General features: G+C 34.2%; 1 protein-coding gene across 9 annotated transcripts in view; it reads left to right on the forward strand.

The window, feature by feature from the left end:
• The window catches only part of CDH18 (cadherin 18), a 526,665-nt gene that overhangs the window by 463,704 nt on the left and 44,315 nt on the right, over positions 1-18,646 (forward strand). For all 9 annotated transcript variants that reach the window (XM_021526413.3, XM_031503961.2, XM_021526412.3 and 6 more), the window contains 2 exons: positions 7,479-7,666; positions 11,541-11,794. In XM_021526413.3, coding sequence (XP_021382088.2) covers positions 7,479-7,666; positions 11,541-11,794 — 442 coding nt within the window. The remainder of the gene's footprint in view (positions 1-7,478; positions 7,667-11,540; positions 11,795-18,646) is intronic.

Genomic DNA, 18,646 nt, shown 5'->3' on the forward strand with positions numbered 1-18,646 from the left:
ATCACATGAATATACAAAGAGTAAATACCAGAATAGAATATCTTAATGTGACCACTAATAGAAAGTTAATTTCTACCCATCTCATTGGGTAAACATTGATCTGACACAGTAGCTGGGATCTTGTAGGAATTCTGAATTCAGTCGACTATTTAAAAATCTTCTGAAACATAAATATGTTTCCTCTGCATATTGGCCCAAGGCCAACAAAAATGTTGTAATCTGGTCTCAGATATTGCGTGAGCTGTTGTAGAACATAATGGGCTGGTAGCTATAGGTACATCCATCAGGAAATGCCTTAGGTTGTTTGAATTAAAACATTTATAAACAATAGTAGAGATCACAAGGCTCCAAGGAAAAACAAAGCTCTCTGGCAGTACACATTGTATAAAATCTGGCCAAACAGTAAGTAGGCTTATTAAGAGTGTTATAGAAATGAGCATCTTCGCTGTGCCTCACAAAGGCCTGAAAACATAAAGCTTTTGAAACATACGCTTAAGTAAAACATTTTTTGTTTTATGTTCCACAAATTCTGCATTGCATCCATCATTCTATTTAGTGCTTCCTAACTATTGGAAAGACAAAAGATAAGGCTTATCTTTGAACAATAACTAAATTAAAAAGTAAGCATGTCCTCAGTTTCCTGCAGACTCAATGGATGCAGGAATGGATCCCTACCCATCAGGTTTCAAGAACTGGCCTCTTTTATTTTGAATGGAAGTGTTTAGATGGTAAACTGATTGGCAGGCAGAAATGTGCATTGGCATATGTATTTGTCTGTATTAATATTTTTGCAGAAACCAAAGAAATAGAAAATGTTCATATTATAATTTATACATTTTAAGTGATTCTAATATCATTGGAAATGACAAAACATTTCACATTTAATGAAAACTTATTAGGCAGAATAAAATTGTATTTTAATTTTTATTCTTTTTAACATAAAATATTATTTCTAGAACAAGTCTTGTAGAATGCAAACATTTTCTTTTTTTCCTTACAGAAGATTCCTATACACAGTGACATTATTTCTTTACTCCTTTTCAAGAACACCCCTTGCAAATGAGCAGTAGCTACATGTTAATAATAAAGAGTGAAAATGCAGTTGATTTAAAAAAGGCCATTTTACCATCATGAACTATATACACGAATCTTACCCTAAAAGAATAACTTCTTTTTTTATTTTTCCTGTTTCCTTTGTGTACCATGATTTTCAGTTAAATTTCTCTTCAATTTCCATATTAGACAGAATGCTAAATGAGATTTACTGAGGCTTGTCACATTCAGAATTAAATTCAAGGGAAGTGCTAACCAAAACTGCCTATATTGAGTGTATAATCCTTGGGACAGGCTAAGCCTCAGCTAAACCACAGACTTTATTTTGGTTAGTTTCCTTTTCTCTGTTACCATACTTGTGAGTTTTGAATCTGATTCTAACTGTATGAGTACTTGAGAACATGCTGGAAAGTACATCTGATTGATGCTGTTATTTTTGTTTTATTTATAAAAATACTTTTTTGTATATATTTAAAAGATGTACCATTCTGACTTTAGTAGATCAGTGTTCATTAGACATTGAAAATGCAGTGAGATATGCAGGATTTTTCCCCTTAAAGAAACAGTTTAAATCCCTAATTAAAACTTAGAAATAAAGGTTGTAAATATTTCCTTTCTTTTGAGTGACAAGTAATAAATGAACAATCTGTTCAATGTAAGCTGACAGACAATGTTTGGCATGGGAAGATTTTTGCATCTCTCAGTACTTGCTGGTTTTACCACTGATGGATCCATGTGGTTGATGACTGAGGGCCTAATTTAAATTTATTTCATAATTTGATAGCGTACAAGAAGGGTGTGGACCTGCTAGAGTGGGTCCAGAGGAGGGCCATGAAGGCGAAGAGAAATCTGGAACACCTTACTGATGAAGACAACCTGAAAGATTTCAGGTTGTTAACCTGGAAAAGGGAAGGCTCTAGAGAGACTTCATTGCAGACTTTCAGTATCTAGAAAGGACCTATAAAAAAGATGGAGAACATCTTTTTACATAGGCAGGTAATGATATCAGAAAGGACATTTTTTAAAGGGAAAGAGAGTAAGTGTAGACTAGGTATCAGAACAGGCTACCCAGAGAAGCTTTGAATGTCTTATACCTGGAAGTGTTCAAGACCAAGTTAGATGGGGCTCTGAGCACCCCGGTGTAGTGAAAGGTGTCCCTGTCCATTGTAGAGGAGTTAAAATCAGATTGTCTTTAAGCTGCATTCTAACTTAAGCCATTCTATGAGTCTATGATTCTACATATGGATGAGTCCAGCAGTGATCCAGTAGCCAGTGAGTATTAGGAAGCAGTCAGATAATAATAATTTCAGTCCAGAAATTATTCTACTTTTAAAGGTTGCTTATTTACTAAGTTTTTTTTTCATTTTAATTAGACTAATGTCTTATTTCATGCTCATCATTTCTCATCAACTATCACATTTTGATGTAATAGTTGCACAACATAATTGTGGTACTGAAAACTTTTTCTTCTCACACATTCTTAAAGGTAGATATATGTTGAATTGATTGAGGTTTCAAAGTCAGTGCTCAGGTTTCAAAATGGATGCCTAGTGAGTGACACTTCCTTTGTAAGTACAGCTGGTGTTCAGTATACTGATTTTCAGACTACAGAGAATTATCACAAGGCCCCTGACTTTTTTCTTTTTTAATGGCTGAAGTGTTACATCAGAAACAGAATGAGGGGCAGATATCAGGTTTCTATTTCTGTCAGTTTTCAGAAACTTCCTCCTGACTGTGACAGCCAGGAGCAAAGGTAACAGGGGAAAGCTGCTATTGTGTGCCTATATTACCTGGTGAAGATGTTAATTTTAAGCAGAAAAGTGTGTTGGGGCTTGATTTTCTAGGAATATTTAGAATCACCCGCTTAGCAAGGCTGCTGCACAAGGACAACAAGCTATTTTAGGGAGTGGTAAAAGAGACAAGCCTTGCTGAGTGATTTTTCAGAATGTCTCTCTTTGTAAAAGACATACTGTATCCGTGATGCGCTAGAATCAATCATTCATCTGTGGGATGCCTTGGACGTATGAGAAACACATTAGTTGAGATGTGTTCATTAAGTTCAAAAGGGACTTAAGACATATGAAATAAAAATATGTATGTCTTTGAGTGTATGCTTCCATAGACTGGAAAATGTTATCTAAAGTGATTTGTTTAATTGTCTTCTTCCTTTTTTTTTATTTAGTGAGAAGAATGGTATGCTCTGATATTTGTACAATATTTGAAATTAAATCTACCAAATTATTTCATATATCACTGAAATCTGACATGAATTATTCAATGGCATTTGATCATGTAGGAAATCTCATGATGTTCTGTTTCCTGAGCAGAATACGTATGATTTCCAGAATCAGTTTTTACAGTAAAATTTAATTGCAGCATTATATAAATATAATACTTTTCAAGAGTATTGAATAGCTTATTGTAAAACTCTCCTTTAATGAAAATTCATGACAATAAAAGTTGGTGACAGAATTGTTTATGGATTTAAAATATTACAGGAAGTTTGATGGGGAAAAAATATATTTATATCTAAGTCAGGTTACATACTTGTAATAAATATGTGGTCTACTTAACTGAGTTTTAGCACCACCTAGGTACATCAGCTTTACTCATAACAGTACCGTGGAGTGTTATTTCATTTTATTGAGTATTATCCATAAGGAGTTCTGTGTACCAGATCCATTATAAATTACATATATCATACATACCATAATAATTTCAAAACATTCTAGACAGAAAAAAAAGTGAAGGTTTTTGTTAGTTTGTTAGTTAGTTAGTTAGTTAGTTAGTTAGTTTGTTTGTTTGTTTGTTTTTCTATGGGTTTCTGAATAAGTCTGTAATGGTTTTGGGAATGAGGGAATGTTGTTTGTTTTTCTCTCAGAGTAGAGAACTGGGAGCACTCCTCCATTTGGAGGAGTGCTCTGTGGCAAACCTTAATTTTCATGTCCTTTGTGAAATTAAACCCCAGTGTTTAAATTCCTAAATCCTAGCTGTACTAGTGCCAGGGAAAAGCAAGCATAAAAACATCAAAATAAACACAGTCCAAATGGGGTTGAACTCTTTCACAGGTATTAGTATTGCTCTTTGCTTTACCCAAGCTGCCTAATGCAGCCATGGTACCCCTTTAAATGGCATAAAATATGCTGAACAGAGCCTCTGGAGACTGCTACAGATCACAACTAACAATTAAGCTCCTCATTAGTGATTCTTATGGAGTGCATATGTTTCTTTTCCCATGTCATTTGCACAGAAACTATGTATGTGGGGATTCAATACCTACAGGCAAGTAGTAAATCTGAACATCCAGGAGAAACTCAGTTTTCTTTATGTTACTGATTTTAGCTATGAGCAGCATAAACATCACAATTTTTACAAGAAGACAGAACACTTTTGTTCTGCAAGATTGAAAGTTCAGTATTCTGAGGTCATAAAGTTTTCAAGAACTTTTAGTTATTGTCTCTAAAGGCAAAGTGTCATGGAACATAAACTCATCACTGATTAAAATCTTAATTCAAATCATAACCCCTGTTTTACACTGAGACATAAAAAGAAGAGACATTTAGAAGTACAAGTCTTGTTTCAGCCAAAGGAATCTCCTGCATCAAAGAAGAATATTTGTTGGTTTTTTTTCCTAAATTGACCTAAGGTTTCTGTATTCACACTTTCGAGGCAAGCAAAAGTTTGAAGGGTTTGAATTTTGAAGTTTTTTGATTGTCATATTTTCAAATAAGAAGTAATACCACTTATAATTCAAATACATTTAGAAAGTGCAACAGCCATTGGAGTTTTTGGGAAAGAAGAAGAGGAAGGCAAACATACCTCTTAAAAATTTCTTAGTTTAGTTTTATGAAAGAGATGTTGTCATCAAAAAGAATATCCAGATCAAAATTAGTAAATATAAATTTGACTGAACTTCTGCAATCATAAAAGTTTCTGTACTTATAATGATGATGGATTAAAATTGGATTTATTACATTAAAAAAATGTAAAAATAGTAAAGGAATATGTGACATACGTCCAAGACATACTGTGACAAATAAGCTTCTAAAAAGACTGCAGTTGCTAGGAGAAATCCAGAATAATCTATTCCATGTAATGAAAACACGCAGCTCTGTGAATGAAGAATAGCTTTCTCAAAAAAAGTTACCAAGGAAGATTGAGCACAGTCCACAGCTGAAGCTCCAGTTTAGTTTTATCAGAGATGGCAGGCAGTAAAACATGAGACATACCTTTGTAAACTACAGGATCATAGGTTCACGTGAGACTTTAAAATTAATCTTACCCAAAGCCCAGCTTAAAGCCCAGGTTCAGTTAAGTAAGTTACTAAGAGTCTTGTCTAGTAAAGCCTTGAAAGTTCCTTTTTAGGTCCCTTTGTGCAAAACTGCTTTACAACTGTCTGGCCCCAGCATGTACTGATGAATGGCATTATTCCTCCCCTGGTGCTGTCACTGAATGTCATGAGGTTTGTTTTAGCACATTTCTCCAGCATGTCCAGGTCCCTTTGAGCAGCAGCCCAGCCCTCCAGTGTAATAAACACTTTTTCCTAAGTTGCTGTTCCATATTGTCTTTTCTCCTTCCCGTTGTTAAATACGGTAATGGCTACTGTTCAAGAAGACATTGTAAACTATAAAAGTAAATCAAAATTATCAACAGACTAGAATAGATTAATAAATACAATAATTTCAATAGTATGCTTATTGATTTTCATTAAATACTGTTACACTCCTTTTTTGAGAGATTCAGACAGAGAACTCTCTTTTCTGAGTAAGATACAGCATTGGAGGTTGCCTATAGGCTAATTGAAACTATCTATCAACATCTGATAGCAAACAACTAGTGCTGTGATAGTTGTCAGCTACCACATAGTTGACAACTATCACAGCACTAGTTGTTTGCTAGCACTATGGGCTAGAATGAAAAAAATAATTCAAAACAATAAATAGGTTTAGGAACTCTTGTGCAAGGAATTATATAAATTTAGAAATCTTCAGTTTTCTAGGAGGTGACTATAAAGGCAGTTATATTTTAGTGATGACATCTACTTTGTTGTCAACTGCAGCTTCTGTAGACTGATAATTTCTTCAATGCATGCAACCAGCAGTGGGTTTCTGCCACACTTCAGGTTTAATCTCTGAATTCAATTTAAATTTTGCCTTTCTTTTTCTACAAGCTTAACAAGGGTACCTCTGCAGTCATGCTACCTGGCTTAAGCCCAGCAAACCATAACAATATGCTAATTTTATATGTCTGTTTTGAAATCTGCTGATTCACTGTCCTGCCACTCAGTCTTGCACTATTGCACTGACTGCCACAGATTGCCTTCAAGGAACCGAAAAGGAATCTGGTAGAGTTTCAAAAGATATGTAATGACAGAAGTTATTTTTCTTTTTTTACTGTGTTGGTGGTTGGACTGTGATGTAAACTCTGCAGACTGTTAGGTAAGCATTTGGATTGAGGTATTTTAGATGGGAAAATTAGTATGTTGTTGATATGTGCACATCTTCAATTGGTTGTGAATTATTCTTTTCAGTTCTGGTAGACTTCATCATCCCTGCTGTATTATAAGGGTAGTATTGTTGGAGAAATCTTCTTTAAGCTGCTTTTCTGGCCTAGTTGCAGGTGGAGATTGAGGTTTATGTAATGACATTATGTCTCTTTGCCGCTTTTATTTCCATGTGGCAGCTTCTTGTCCACCAGAAAACTTTGTACTTTTTAGAAAATTTCACACAAAAGCATACAGACAGTTAAGAAAATTATCTTTCAAAAAATATTTAGGTTACTAATTATTAATCTAACAGGTTATAAAAACAGTGAAAGGAGGCCAGAGTTGTAAAGAAAAATTTTTCTGGGCATAAATGTGTAATACTTCTTTGTACCCATTATGTTTATTTTCATTTACTGTGGATGGCAGCTAAAATTTTTGTGCAAAGGGTAAATCATTAAGATTTATTATATTTTTATTTAGTACAAATCATGGGTTGAAAATGTTGATGCAATGCTACAAAAAGGATTGGGTCTTGGGAAAAAATGCAACATATTTTTCTATTCAAAAGTACTTACTTGACCATGCATTTCATTGTAAAGTTGGTGAAATATATATATTTTGGTTATGGAGAATATAAACTTGTAAAAATGCTGGTATGAAGTAAATTCTGTATTATGTGATGTACAGCAGTAGCTGTGAAAACTAAAATCCTACATTAGGTAATATGGATGTTGAATAGGGAATGAAGACATCCCAAGTAAAATACAATTTAGTTTTGAATTCTTTCAGAAATCTAAAAAATTCCTATGTTTATTTGTCACTTTACAAAATACATAAATAGCCTTCCATTGACTCAGACATCTATCAAGCAGATAATGGTTCTCTAATTTAGTTTGACTAGAAAATGTCCAAGCTATTATGTTTTTTTTCCCCCCCTCAGAACATTATCAACTATATGTTCCTGAATCAGCTCAAGTTGGATCAGCAGTTGGCAAAATCAAAGCAAACGATGCAGACACTGGTTCAAATGCAGACATGAAGTACACAATTATAAATGGCAATGGCTCTGGGGTATTCTCCATAACTACTGACAAAGAAACAAGGGAAGGAATTCTCTCTCTGAAGAAGGTAAGCCATTGAAGATGTAAAATTTGGATGAAAATTCTACTTTTGTTCCCAGCCTGCCTTAATCTTGGCATAAAAATTAATCTGTGGCAATGAATGTGTAAGTCAGATTTCACAGACTGTTATTCTTTGATTTACTTTCCAGTTCATATCTAAATTATCCAGTATTGTGCTAAAGACTTAAAATGTTACTGGTCAAGTTATCACAGAGTTATTATTTATATGTAGTTCCTCTATTTGTCCCAGTCAGTTGAGAGTTCTTATGTGATTTTGTTGTTATTGAGTCTTGTTATTTATATATTAATTATAATATTACATATATATATTAATATTATATGTTATATAGTAAGATTTATTTCATATGTATCCATAGACCCTAAAAATTAAAAGTGAGTATATATTCATAATTGCTCATATGTATTCTGGTCTTGATTAATGGTTGGATAAATGAAGTCCTGTAAGAATATGAAGGAAGAAAATAAATAAAAATTTACTTCTGGATAGATGTATATGTATTTAAGATATGAAAAATAGTTTCTAACTCAAGGAAACATAAATTTTTTAATTCATAAATATTTAAAATATCTCTTTCAATATCTTAAAAAGTTAGAAAGCTTTAACTCAGTATCTTTTGTAAAGGTTATGTAATACCCACCTTTTTCAACCACATAAAAAAACCTGTCTTTTTTATACTACTGAATTTACTTCCTAATGGCCTTGTTATACCTAAATCCATATTCTGTTATTTCTTCTTTAAAATGAGCATTGTGCCCTCATCATGGCTGCTGTTCATTAACTATAACATTTATGAACATTCAAAACATGAAGCAGAAAGGAAGAATTTTCAACAAAATGAAAGACATGGAAAAATCCGTTAAATCACATTTCTTACTGGTTTTAGCTTACATTTTTCACTATTATTTAGAATATGACAAAGGCATATATAACCTTTTCTTTTACATACACATGACAATAATTTTAATCATTTTTACATCAAGACAAGAAGACGTAATCTTTGCTTAAGTATTGTTATATTCCAGTTGAGCAGAAATTGGCACTTAAAAGTTACATAAACTTGTGTATAATACCTCCATTATTTCCTTGGATACCTTATCCCTTTGTACAGTATTAAAAAATTGCTCTTGTTTTTTTTTTCCCTTTTTTTTTCTTTTTTTTCCTTTTTTTACTCAGAACTTTTATGCAGTTTAATAAGTATATTATATGCTGTGTGCTGTAATTTTTTTAAATTTAAATTAGGTTTCAAGCTGAATTTTTTAAAAGCCACCCAAAATAAATAACCTGGACTAAGAACAGAAGTGTTTTGGTTTTGTATATCAGATACCACTGCCTTCTATAACAGTAAAATAGAATGATATATCTTCTAGTACTTCTTCAGAAGAATTTACAGTAGACACATCAGAAAAGCCAAAAGTAAATATTTTGTCTATTATTTTGTCTAATGACCTGAAATCCTCATAAAAATATTAAAACTTCCCTTATGTGAGATTCTGATGGAAAAATAAAATTTTTCAGTGCCTCCATTTATATGCAAAGGCTAGGAGCATGAGAACTTTTTTTAGTCTCATTCTGCACTGATCCAAAACACACAGTACTTTCATTATCTAACTTATTGACAAACCTCTAGAGCCATTCTTCAGTCTCAAAGATACTGCCACAAAGGATTGATTGTAAACTGTCATGAAGTATTACTACTTTACCTTATGCATTTCCTCCTTTGAGTAAGAAACTGGAGGAAACCAAAATAAATTAGCCCAGTAAAAGCTATTATTCTCTGTATCCTTCAAAAAAAGAATTGTCACCATGCTCTCCCTTTGTCAAGGTTTTCAGAAAAATGTGTTAGAGCTTTCCTGACCTCAAGTAGGCAAGTATCATTCAGGCTTCCAAGAAAAAGTGTCTAACAGCCCATGTCTCTTCAATTTTGTATAATGAGACTGAAAATGTTCCAGAAACAGATAGTTATTTCCCATAAAATTCTGTATCTTTTTAGGGGCTACAGTTACCCTAATATGAAATTCCTTTTGGGAGCCTCACTTTAGACACTCAAACTGCAGTATAGTGCACAGCAGCATTTTCCAGTTAGCCCTGTAACTGGTCACTTGAGATACATTTGGTATTTTCAGTTTGGCATAAAAATCATAATAGCCAATGAATACATACTGCAGTTATTTCTGCTAATTGTAATGGAAAGATATTATTAATTGGGAAAATATAAAACATGAACAAAATTTCTGTTTAATTAATCTAAAATATAAATGTTTTGCTTTCTTTATGGGAAAGACAATAATCTTCAGTGTTATAATAATTTTAAGTAAATACAGAAATAATTTGCATATTTAGAGACACAAGACCAGTCTGTCTCTCACCTTATATCTACAGCTAATAATTGAGATGTTATAGGAAGAACAAAAAGCAAATTAAAGCAAAAAACTACTCTGACTATATTAAAAATGGCAGCTTTTTCTGATTATCTGAATGGATTATTCCCTTAAAAAATTTTATTGTCTGATCAAAGAACTAGATAAAAGGGTTTGTCTTACTAAAAGACTTTGTGTCATTCCTCATGTGTTTTCTGAGAGAAATTAATCTTCCTGTTGAAGTTAATTCAGTCATTGTCAATATAAACTGAGTTTTCCAAAAAGACATCAAAGTTGCAGTCCTATTTAAACCTGTTTATTCTTAGAATATACATGCTGCAGAGAAATGAAAATCACTAGATAATATTTCGCTGCTCATAACAAAAAAACCCCATAAATTAATACACATCTACAAATTTATTAAACATATATTTCATTATGAATTTACTTGAGTAGCCTACTCAGCTGCTCTTTCTAGCATAGTAATAGATTTACGAGGCTATGGTAAATTTCTATGCCTTTAAAACTTTTTATTTTACATTCAAGAAAGGGAAACAGAGAATATGAGGGTCACAAAAGCCTTTTACTGTTAGAGTTCAGAGAATGAATTAATTGTCCTTAAGTACACAGAGGAGGAATCAAAGAAATATATAAAGTCTATAAACACCCTGACCATTTTTTCTTGTACACCATCAGTCAAATTTATTGTAGATTTCATCTACAAAATTCACAATGACAGTGACAAGCCATATATTGAGTTTCTCATATGTCTTGCCTAATACTTTGCCCCTACTTGGGCAAATACTATTTTAAACTTGGATGAAGAGTTTTTGTAGATAGACTGTAATGCCCACACAGAATGATGCTGGTATCAGTGGAATTCTGCCATGCCGTTGTGGAAATAAAAATTCTGGTTCTGAAAAAACAAAAATTCCACCCATATGCAACTTCTTTTAATGATTTGACTGTGTTTTGAAACTGTTAGAAATAGACTACATCTGCTCTCTTACAGTGACTGAATGTTCTCCTACAATAAGTTGCTTTTATTCAGTTGAGGATAAAAAAGATGCCCAAAAGAATTTTAATGTTCCCGTCACTGTCTATGAATCTTTCTTATTTAAGATGTGAAGCTATTTTAATTCAGGATACATCAATCTCTACCTTATTCAGGATTTAGAATTTACTGATTAAAACCTAAAGGTGACAAAATCTAGACACTACATTATCATGAAAGTAGAATCTGAGGTTCATTCTAAACCCAGGGTTATTTCCAAAACTAGTATATTTTACATAATTCTATTGTAGAGAAAATCTGAAACCATCCAGCTTCATTTATATCCTTCTACATACAAGGTATGGCAGTGATCGCCAGAATATCAGAGAATATCATCCCTTTCTAATAACATGAAGAAATGTTTAACAGAAAAGATGTTGTTAAGTTGCTAGCAGGCTAAACTTAGAAAAGAATTTCTCTGAGAATTGTTTTCTTTTTCTGCCAACAGCCACTCAACTATGAAAAAAAGAAATCATATACACTTAATATAGAAGGAGCAAATACTCACTTGGATTTTCGCTTTTCGCACTTGGGACCATTCAAAGATGTAACAATGTTGAAGGTCATTGTTGGCGATGTGGATGAACCTCCGCTCTTCACTATGCCTTCCTATGTCATGGAAGTTTATGAAAACGCAAAGATTGGGACTCCTGTTGGCACAGTAACTGCACATGATCCTGATGCTGCAAACAGTTTAGTGAGGTATAGTAAATCCATATTATAGGGATTAATTATTCAACCATGACATTGAATTTCACAAGCTTAATAGTTAATGAGATCTGGAATATATGAAGACTGTTTATTTTAGTACATAAAGGTAAACATATGTCAGAACAGTGTAATGATCAGTCTGTATAGATTTTAGTAACGTAACCTTCAGCCTTTATTTGGTTTGCACTCTAATTCCCATCACTGGTCTGAGCAAAGGCCTAATTTTCCAGTGGTGTCCTACTGTACATATGTTAAATGTCATACCACTGGTTTTCCCCTGTCTGTCAAAATTGCGCTGGCCCTCTGCATGCATGCTGCACTGTAGTAGTCCCAGGTGCTTGTTAAAGACAGCAACTGGTTTAGATACATCTTCCTTTTAGAGACAAGCAGGATCATTTTTGCAAAACTTTGGTTGAGGATGAACCCAATATTTTGTAACATGCTTCAGCTTCAATAGAGCATCAAAAGAATCAAATATGTAAAAAAATGAATTTTGTGTACAATATATGAAATGCATGTGTCAAAGGTGGCAGTAGATCTAAAAAGTTTCCAAAAAATATCCAGAAAAAACAGTTTTGATGCTTTTCCTTTCCATGACATAATGATATATCCTTTGTAGAAATCATATTATTATATCTTTGAAAAGCAGTTTTTCTTCAGCTAGTTAGGGATATTCAACTCCTGACTGAGTTGAAATCTGCTGGGTATGTGTAATAGTCTTGGTAAGATGAAACAATCTTTTCAGAGCAATGATGCCATCATATTTTTATGGTTCTTTTGTGATAATAGTCTAAGATTCAGAATGTTTTGTCTCAAAGAATCAATATATGCAATTTCTTAGTGGAAAGTTATTGCCTTTGAAAAATTTCCACTGTGGTTTTTGTGCCTAAATTGTAACATACATAATAAAACTTTGCTAAAAATAGCTGCCAAATGCCTGTAGGTCTAATATGATTCTGAAGCTATTCACAGTCAGACCAATCACCATTGTGGAAATTTGGAGAAGGCAAGTGCATATTTGACTGGTCCATAATTCAACTCTCTGTTGCCTGTAACAGTTTTGTCTAGAAAGAGATAAATCTGGCAAAAGGGAAGCAGCAGCAGTTTGTATAAAGCCTGGGAAGGCCAGAAGTAGATTTTAGGGGTGAAACAGGCGATAAGTAATCTGGAGATAGTGGGATCAGAAGGAAAAAAATTCCAAATATTGAGCTTTTAGTATTTGCTTTTTTTTTTTCCAAACCTGAACTTGTAACCAGTGATTGAGGACAGGATATTAAGTATCCATATTACTCATATAATTGAGGGGAAAAAAAACAATTGTAAAATTGTTCTTACTTGTGTCTATCGTGTTTTTCCCTCAATTGAGATACATTTTTGTATCCAAATACTGTAAGGCTATAGGACAAGATTCAGAGCACAGATTTGCTAATCAGTCTTCCCTAATCCACTTGTGCATCCTTTCCACTTTATGAGGACACTTGCTGCTGTGTATGAGATTGATGAAGCATTTAGGCACACCCAGTTGAAACCATATCACTTTGCTATTCAGCTACTAGATGAGATACAGTGCTGTGATTTGTTCACTGTCCAATTAAGTAACGGTTTTATTTGATGGCAGGAACAATTCTTGTATACAGAAAAATGGTTGGAAGTGTAGTTGAGGTAATTAGCAGTGTTGAAATCTTTTTAAGTTATCTGCTATCAGTAGAGGGGTACAATGTGGGTTTTGTCCTTATTTCCTCACTGCAATTTCATCACAGTGATTTCATCTTGTTCCTGAGCTGAGCAGTATTCAGAAGGCACTGACTTTTTGCCAGTGCTTGTACTAGTGTTTGAGTCTTTAGATCCCAGCAGAACAACCTCGGTAATAACAAATGTAGCTAATAGCTGTGGGGTCTTTTCATTCAGTACTTATCTAATTGGCAATTTGGAGTGTTTGAAAGGATTTTTCTTTTCAAGTTCAGGGAAACTTTTTAAAATGCTATGTTTTAGAATAAGATTATTATTCTACTGAAATATAAAAAGCATGATATAATAGAAAGCATACGAAATAAATATAATAAAACTTCATCATGTATTAGTTTAAAATATAAAGGGTTTTGAGTAGTTTGAAAATCACTTAAAATTTTATCTAGAAAATTATTCTTGAAATCAAAGGAAACATCCTTATTTGTCGTTCATTCACAGGTATTACTGCCCTGTTGGAACATATATGAGAAACTAATCCCCTTTCATTGCTTTGTATCAAGTATTTTGCTTCCATACTGATATCTTTTGTTGCTTGAAAAGGTCAGCATTAAGTCATGTCTTATAATAATATCTAATGTGCAAGTGGATCTTGAAAAGTATCTTCCCACACAATACAGAAGAAAGCATGACTATTGCATACTCTAATTCATTTTTTTCTTAGTCCATTATTCATTTTAAATATCTGTATATCTACTTAGAAATTATCTTTCTTTTTTTTTCCTTTCTGAAACCATACACAGAAAACCTGCATGGAGATTAGGGGTGTAAACAGCTTTTAATTGGCTGTTATTGCTGCCTCAGGGCAGGGCAGCACCTCTTGAAACCCTGACATTCTCCTGTACTGAGTCATCCTTGGGTGGTGAGTCTGTCCAGGCAGAGCTCATACTCCACATGATCCTTGGAGCTTTCCAACTGCCTCTGCTCTGTTGCCAGTGGAATGTTTTTCAGAAACATAATGCTGCAGCTGTTCCCCAAGCCACCTCCAAGGCAGTGATTCAGAAAAGAGCTAAGATGTAGTTTTAAGACCATGACATTTTCTTCAGCTCTGATGTAGTAGTGAAATTAGTTTGATGACGTAGACCAGTTTCCTCAGAATAACTTCCCCATTTGATAATGAATACCTTTGTTAACCTAATACACTTAAGAGTAGTGTTTGAGAAATAAGACATCCCATTATAGAAATAAAACAGCATCAGCTCACTACTTTGAGTGCTGCTTTGTCATGCAGTGATACAGAAGGTAAATCACTATTTTGAGCATTAATGATAGGACCTCTGCCCCCTCTAGTAATTTTTTACACCGACTTATTATGTTTAACTTACATTGCTTACATTTCTGGGAAGAATTTTTCTTTTCCTGGTATCTAACAGAAAACTTATGGTGAATGGGGTACAGGTCCTGATCAGGATTCTAGCTGTGACAGTACTGTCAAATGATAAAAAAGATAAGCATCTTCTCTTTTCAGAAGGTCTACAATTCCTTGGCTAAAATCAACTTTGTATTTTTTTTTTTTTTTTTTTTGGTCCTTGGAAGATTTATTTGTTATATTAATATTTTGGAATTCAAGTAAATTTTCTGTTGGACCCTAAGCAGGCTCTAATATGTCTTGCTATAATGCATTTTATTCACAAGGATTAATCAGCTATAAGAAACAGAAGTCAGAAAAACCCTGTTGCTTTGGTTTTGGTTTGGGCTTTATTTATTTTTTCTTTTTTAAATTTTCTGCTAAAAATTAATTTTTATTTTGTCCTAAAAATTGACTTTTAATTTTGTGCTAAGTTGGTGAAGAACAAGAGTACAATATCAGCCATGACCCTGCTTCCCATTTTTCTAGTGGTCTTATATTGTGATCTTAAAATGGATGATATATCATAATGATTATAATACATGTATATACTAATGAGTACAAAAATTACAAAAAGTACAAAAAGTAGAGGCTGTAATAAATTCTTAGTTCCCTTCTCTATTTTGATTTAAATTAACAAAGTTCTCTTTCCTTCTTTCAGAAAGAATAATAAAAAAATTAGAGGTACATATGATTATAACAATTAATGTGGTGTAGGAATTTTGTTTTCAATTCCTATATTAGGTAGAGAAACTTGTTTTAACTTTTGCTTCTTTGATTGTAAAAGATAATAATCTTTTAGATTCATCTGAAAGTGAATACTTTTTGTCATCAGCCTTTAGAAAGTAATCTTAATTTTCAGTAAACAGTATTTTAAGATGTATTCTTATATGTAGATGAAAGAGCATAACCCATAAGTTTTATGCTGTCCTATAATTATTTCTCAAAGTCTTAAAGGCATAAAGTATTAGGAAAAAAATCAGATTTTATACATCTTTTCTAATGTAAAGTTGCTAGAGATAGAATAAAACTTCAACTTGTGATTCAAATTAAAGGAAGGTGCAAGACAATTGCATGAAAGGATCAAAGGGAAGGGCTGAACATTAAATTATATTTTTAAGGTTCTCCCCCCTCTTCCCCCATTCTCTGAGATCAATTCAGTTTCTATGCTACTCTCAGTAGGGAGATGGGATAAGCCTGTTCCCTTGTGGAAAATACAGAAGTCCCTTCTCCTAGTTATTTTCATTTGCTTTACTTGCTCTTTAAATCTCATATAAGAGAAATAAAAGCATTTTGTTTCCTGCTGTCCTGTGTACAACCAGCACACATTTCCTAAGGACAAGTCTTTGACCAGACTAGTGGCCTTTACCAGTCTAGTGGCCTTAATGGAGTGACTGTATCAGTGGACAATGGAAGTGTTAGAGATGTTATTTATCTGGACTTCTGTAAAGCCTTTGACACAGTCCTCCACCACATAATTTTCTCTAAACTGGTAACAGATGGATTGGATGAGTGGACTGTTGGACTGTTTGAGGTGACATAATTGCAGCTTCCCAGTTCTTGAAGTGAGCCTACACGAAAGATGGAGAGGAGCTATATACAAGAGTATGTAGTGACAGGACAAGAGGGAATGGCTTCAAACTGAGAGTTGGTTTAGCTTAGATGTTAGCAAAAAATTCTCCACTATGAGGGTGGTAAGACCTCATAAGGGTTGAAAAATGTTGTCCAGAGAAGTTGTGGATGCCACATACCTGAAAATGTGTAAAGCCTGGTTGGATGGAGCTCTGAGCAATCTGGTCTAGGGGAAGGTCTTACAACGCATGTCAGAGATGTTGGAACTAGATGATATCCAAGGTCCCTTCCAAGCCAGGCTATGATTAAATGAGTCTATGACTCTCTATTGGCTGTACTTAGGGCAGCTTGCTGAGATCAGTGACATCATGCAGTGTGCCCATCCCTCCCTCATATGCCTGTGGAGGAGCCTGTAAAATTTTCCAGATCCTGCAAGACCTGTGCTGGTGAAGACAAGGGCAGAAATCTGCCCTTCTCAAAGGAGATCTCAAAGCACAACACCATCATAATCCTCCAGTATCCTCTCCCCAACTGTCAGTAAACTGAGACAGAAAAAGAGCACTTTATTTTGAATGGCTGCTGAGACATGGGAATTTTTCTTCAATTTCTTCACTAATTCTCCATCTGATTTCACAGCAAGAAAACATTTTAAAACTTTTATTTAATAGTGTCAAGGTCTCTTGCTGTTTTGTTTCCTGAGACCTCAAATTAGTTTTGATTCTTGTCAAATTATGTGTCCTAGGTTTCCCAGTAACAAATATGTCCATGTCCTTGACCAGTAATTGGTAAGATGTTCTGACAGCTCTGTTGACAAGGAAGAATCCATGTCAGGATAGTGATCATAATCCCACAAGAACCAGAACCACCTCCATCCCTCCCTGAGAGCTGAGAGAGGAAATGGTAACAGATAACTTTTTGGCCATGACTGATTTTTCATGCCAGAATATAATCTTTATGTTTCTATAATTTCTACTGACTTCAAAATGTCTCAAGTATTAACAGTCTTTTATGGTTTTAGAGTCAGCCTTCTTATATGGACATCTCTAGAGTGTAGTAATTCGATAGGGTCATACAATTCTGATGAATAGGCATAAATCTATCAATCTTGGTTTTATTTGGTTTAGTGTATAATATGTTGAGAAAAAAAAAAGATAGTATGTAAGTAGAATACCAGTTTTTAGCTGGTAGTTAGAAAAGTAGGTGTAGCTGCAGACAAGTAGCTGTAGCTGTAGCTATCTTGTCGCGGGAAATAAAAGTGTTTCTTATGTAACACTGACTGCACACTGACTGCACCTTATTTCTTATCAGCATCTGAATGTTAATCTCTTTGAATAACAAGTAATTTGGATACTAGTAAGATAATAAGATATCGTTCTGCAATCAACATATCTACTTGAATGCTTTTGGACAGTCATAATCCTCTGAAGAAATTCATAAAGTAATGAAAAGAAGGCAAATCTTTATCTTGCTGTGAATTCTGAATTATGCCTTGAAGGGTGTGGCCCATTCTTAGCCTACACTGACTGGTAGAATTAGCTGGAAAAATGATCACTGATTAACACATGCAGACAGAAACTGCCAGTTATAAATGATGGGTGTCTAGAAAGGGCTTATTTCGTTCAAATGAGCAATGTTCCAAATTTCTTGTGTCCAAGGTGAGTAGTGTGCTAGAGGATGGGAATAAGAACTGGAGCAGGAAGCTGACTTTTGCATAAAATTCAAACCAGCAGTGTCTGCCTCTCAAAGACTTTCCTGGGAGACAGTGGTTCACTGTTGTGAAGTCCCCTGCGTCCCCTGGGATCCTGCAACTCGCATCTTTAGGACTGGAACATGGAACATTGACACTCTGGCTGTGCTGAGATTTCAGTATGAGAGGTGAGCCAGGAGTCCTGTATGGGAACAACAAGGTACTGCTGATCAGCTGGTGGATGTCAGGTGGCAGCCAGCACCAGAGAGTCTCAGTGGGAACAGCATATTTAATCAACTTCCTTTAAATGCTGTTAGAGGAATAGCACCTTTCTCAAAGTTATGCTGTGTCTGTTTGAAAAGAAAGTAAAGGAACAGTAAACAGAGGGAATACCTTATCCAAGCTATCTTCTAATGTATTCAGTTTTCACACATGGAAAGCACAATTGAAGGCTGCAGTTCTCAGTAGCGGTCTTCTGCCAAGGAGCTCT

Source organism: Lonchura striata, chromosome 1 (genome assembly GCF_046129695.1).
Source record: "Lonchura striata isolate bLonStr1 chromosome 1, bLonStr1.mat, whole genome shotgun sequence".
Taxonomy (NCBI): domain Eukaryota; kingdom Metazoa; phylum Chordata; class Aves; order Passeriformes; family Estrildidae; genus Lonchura; species Lonchura striata.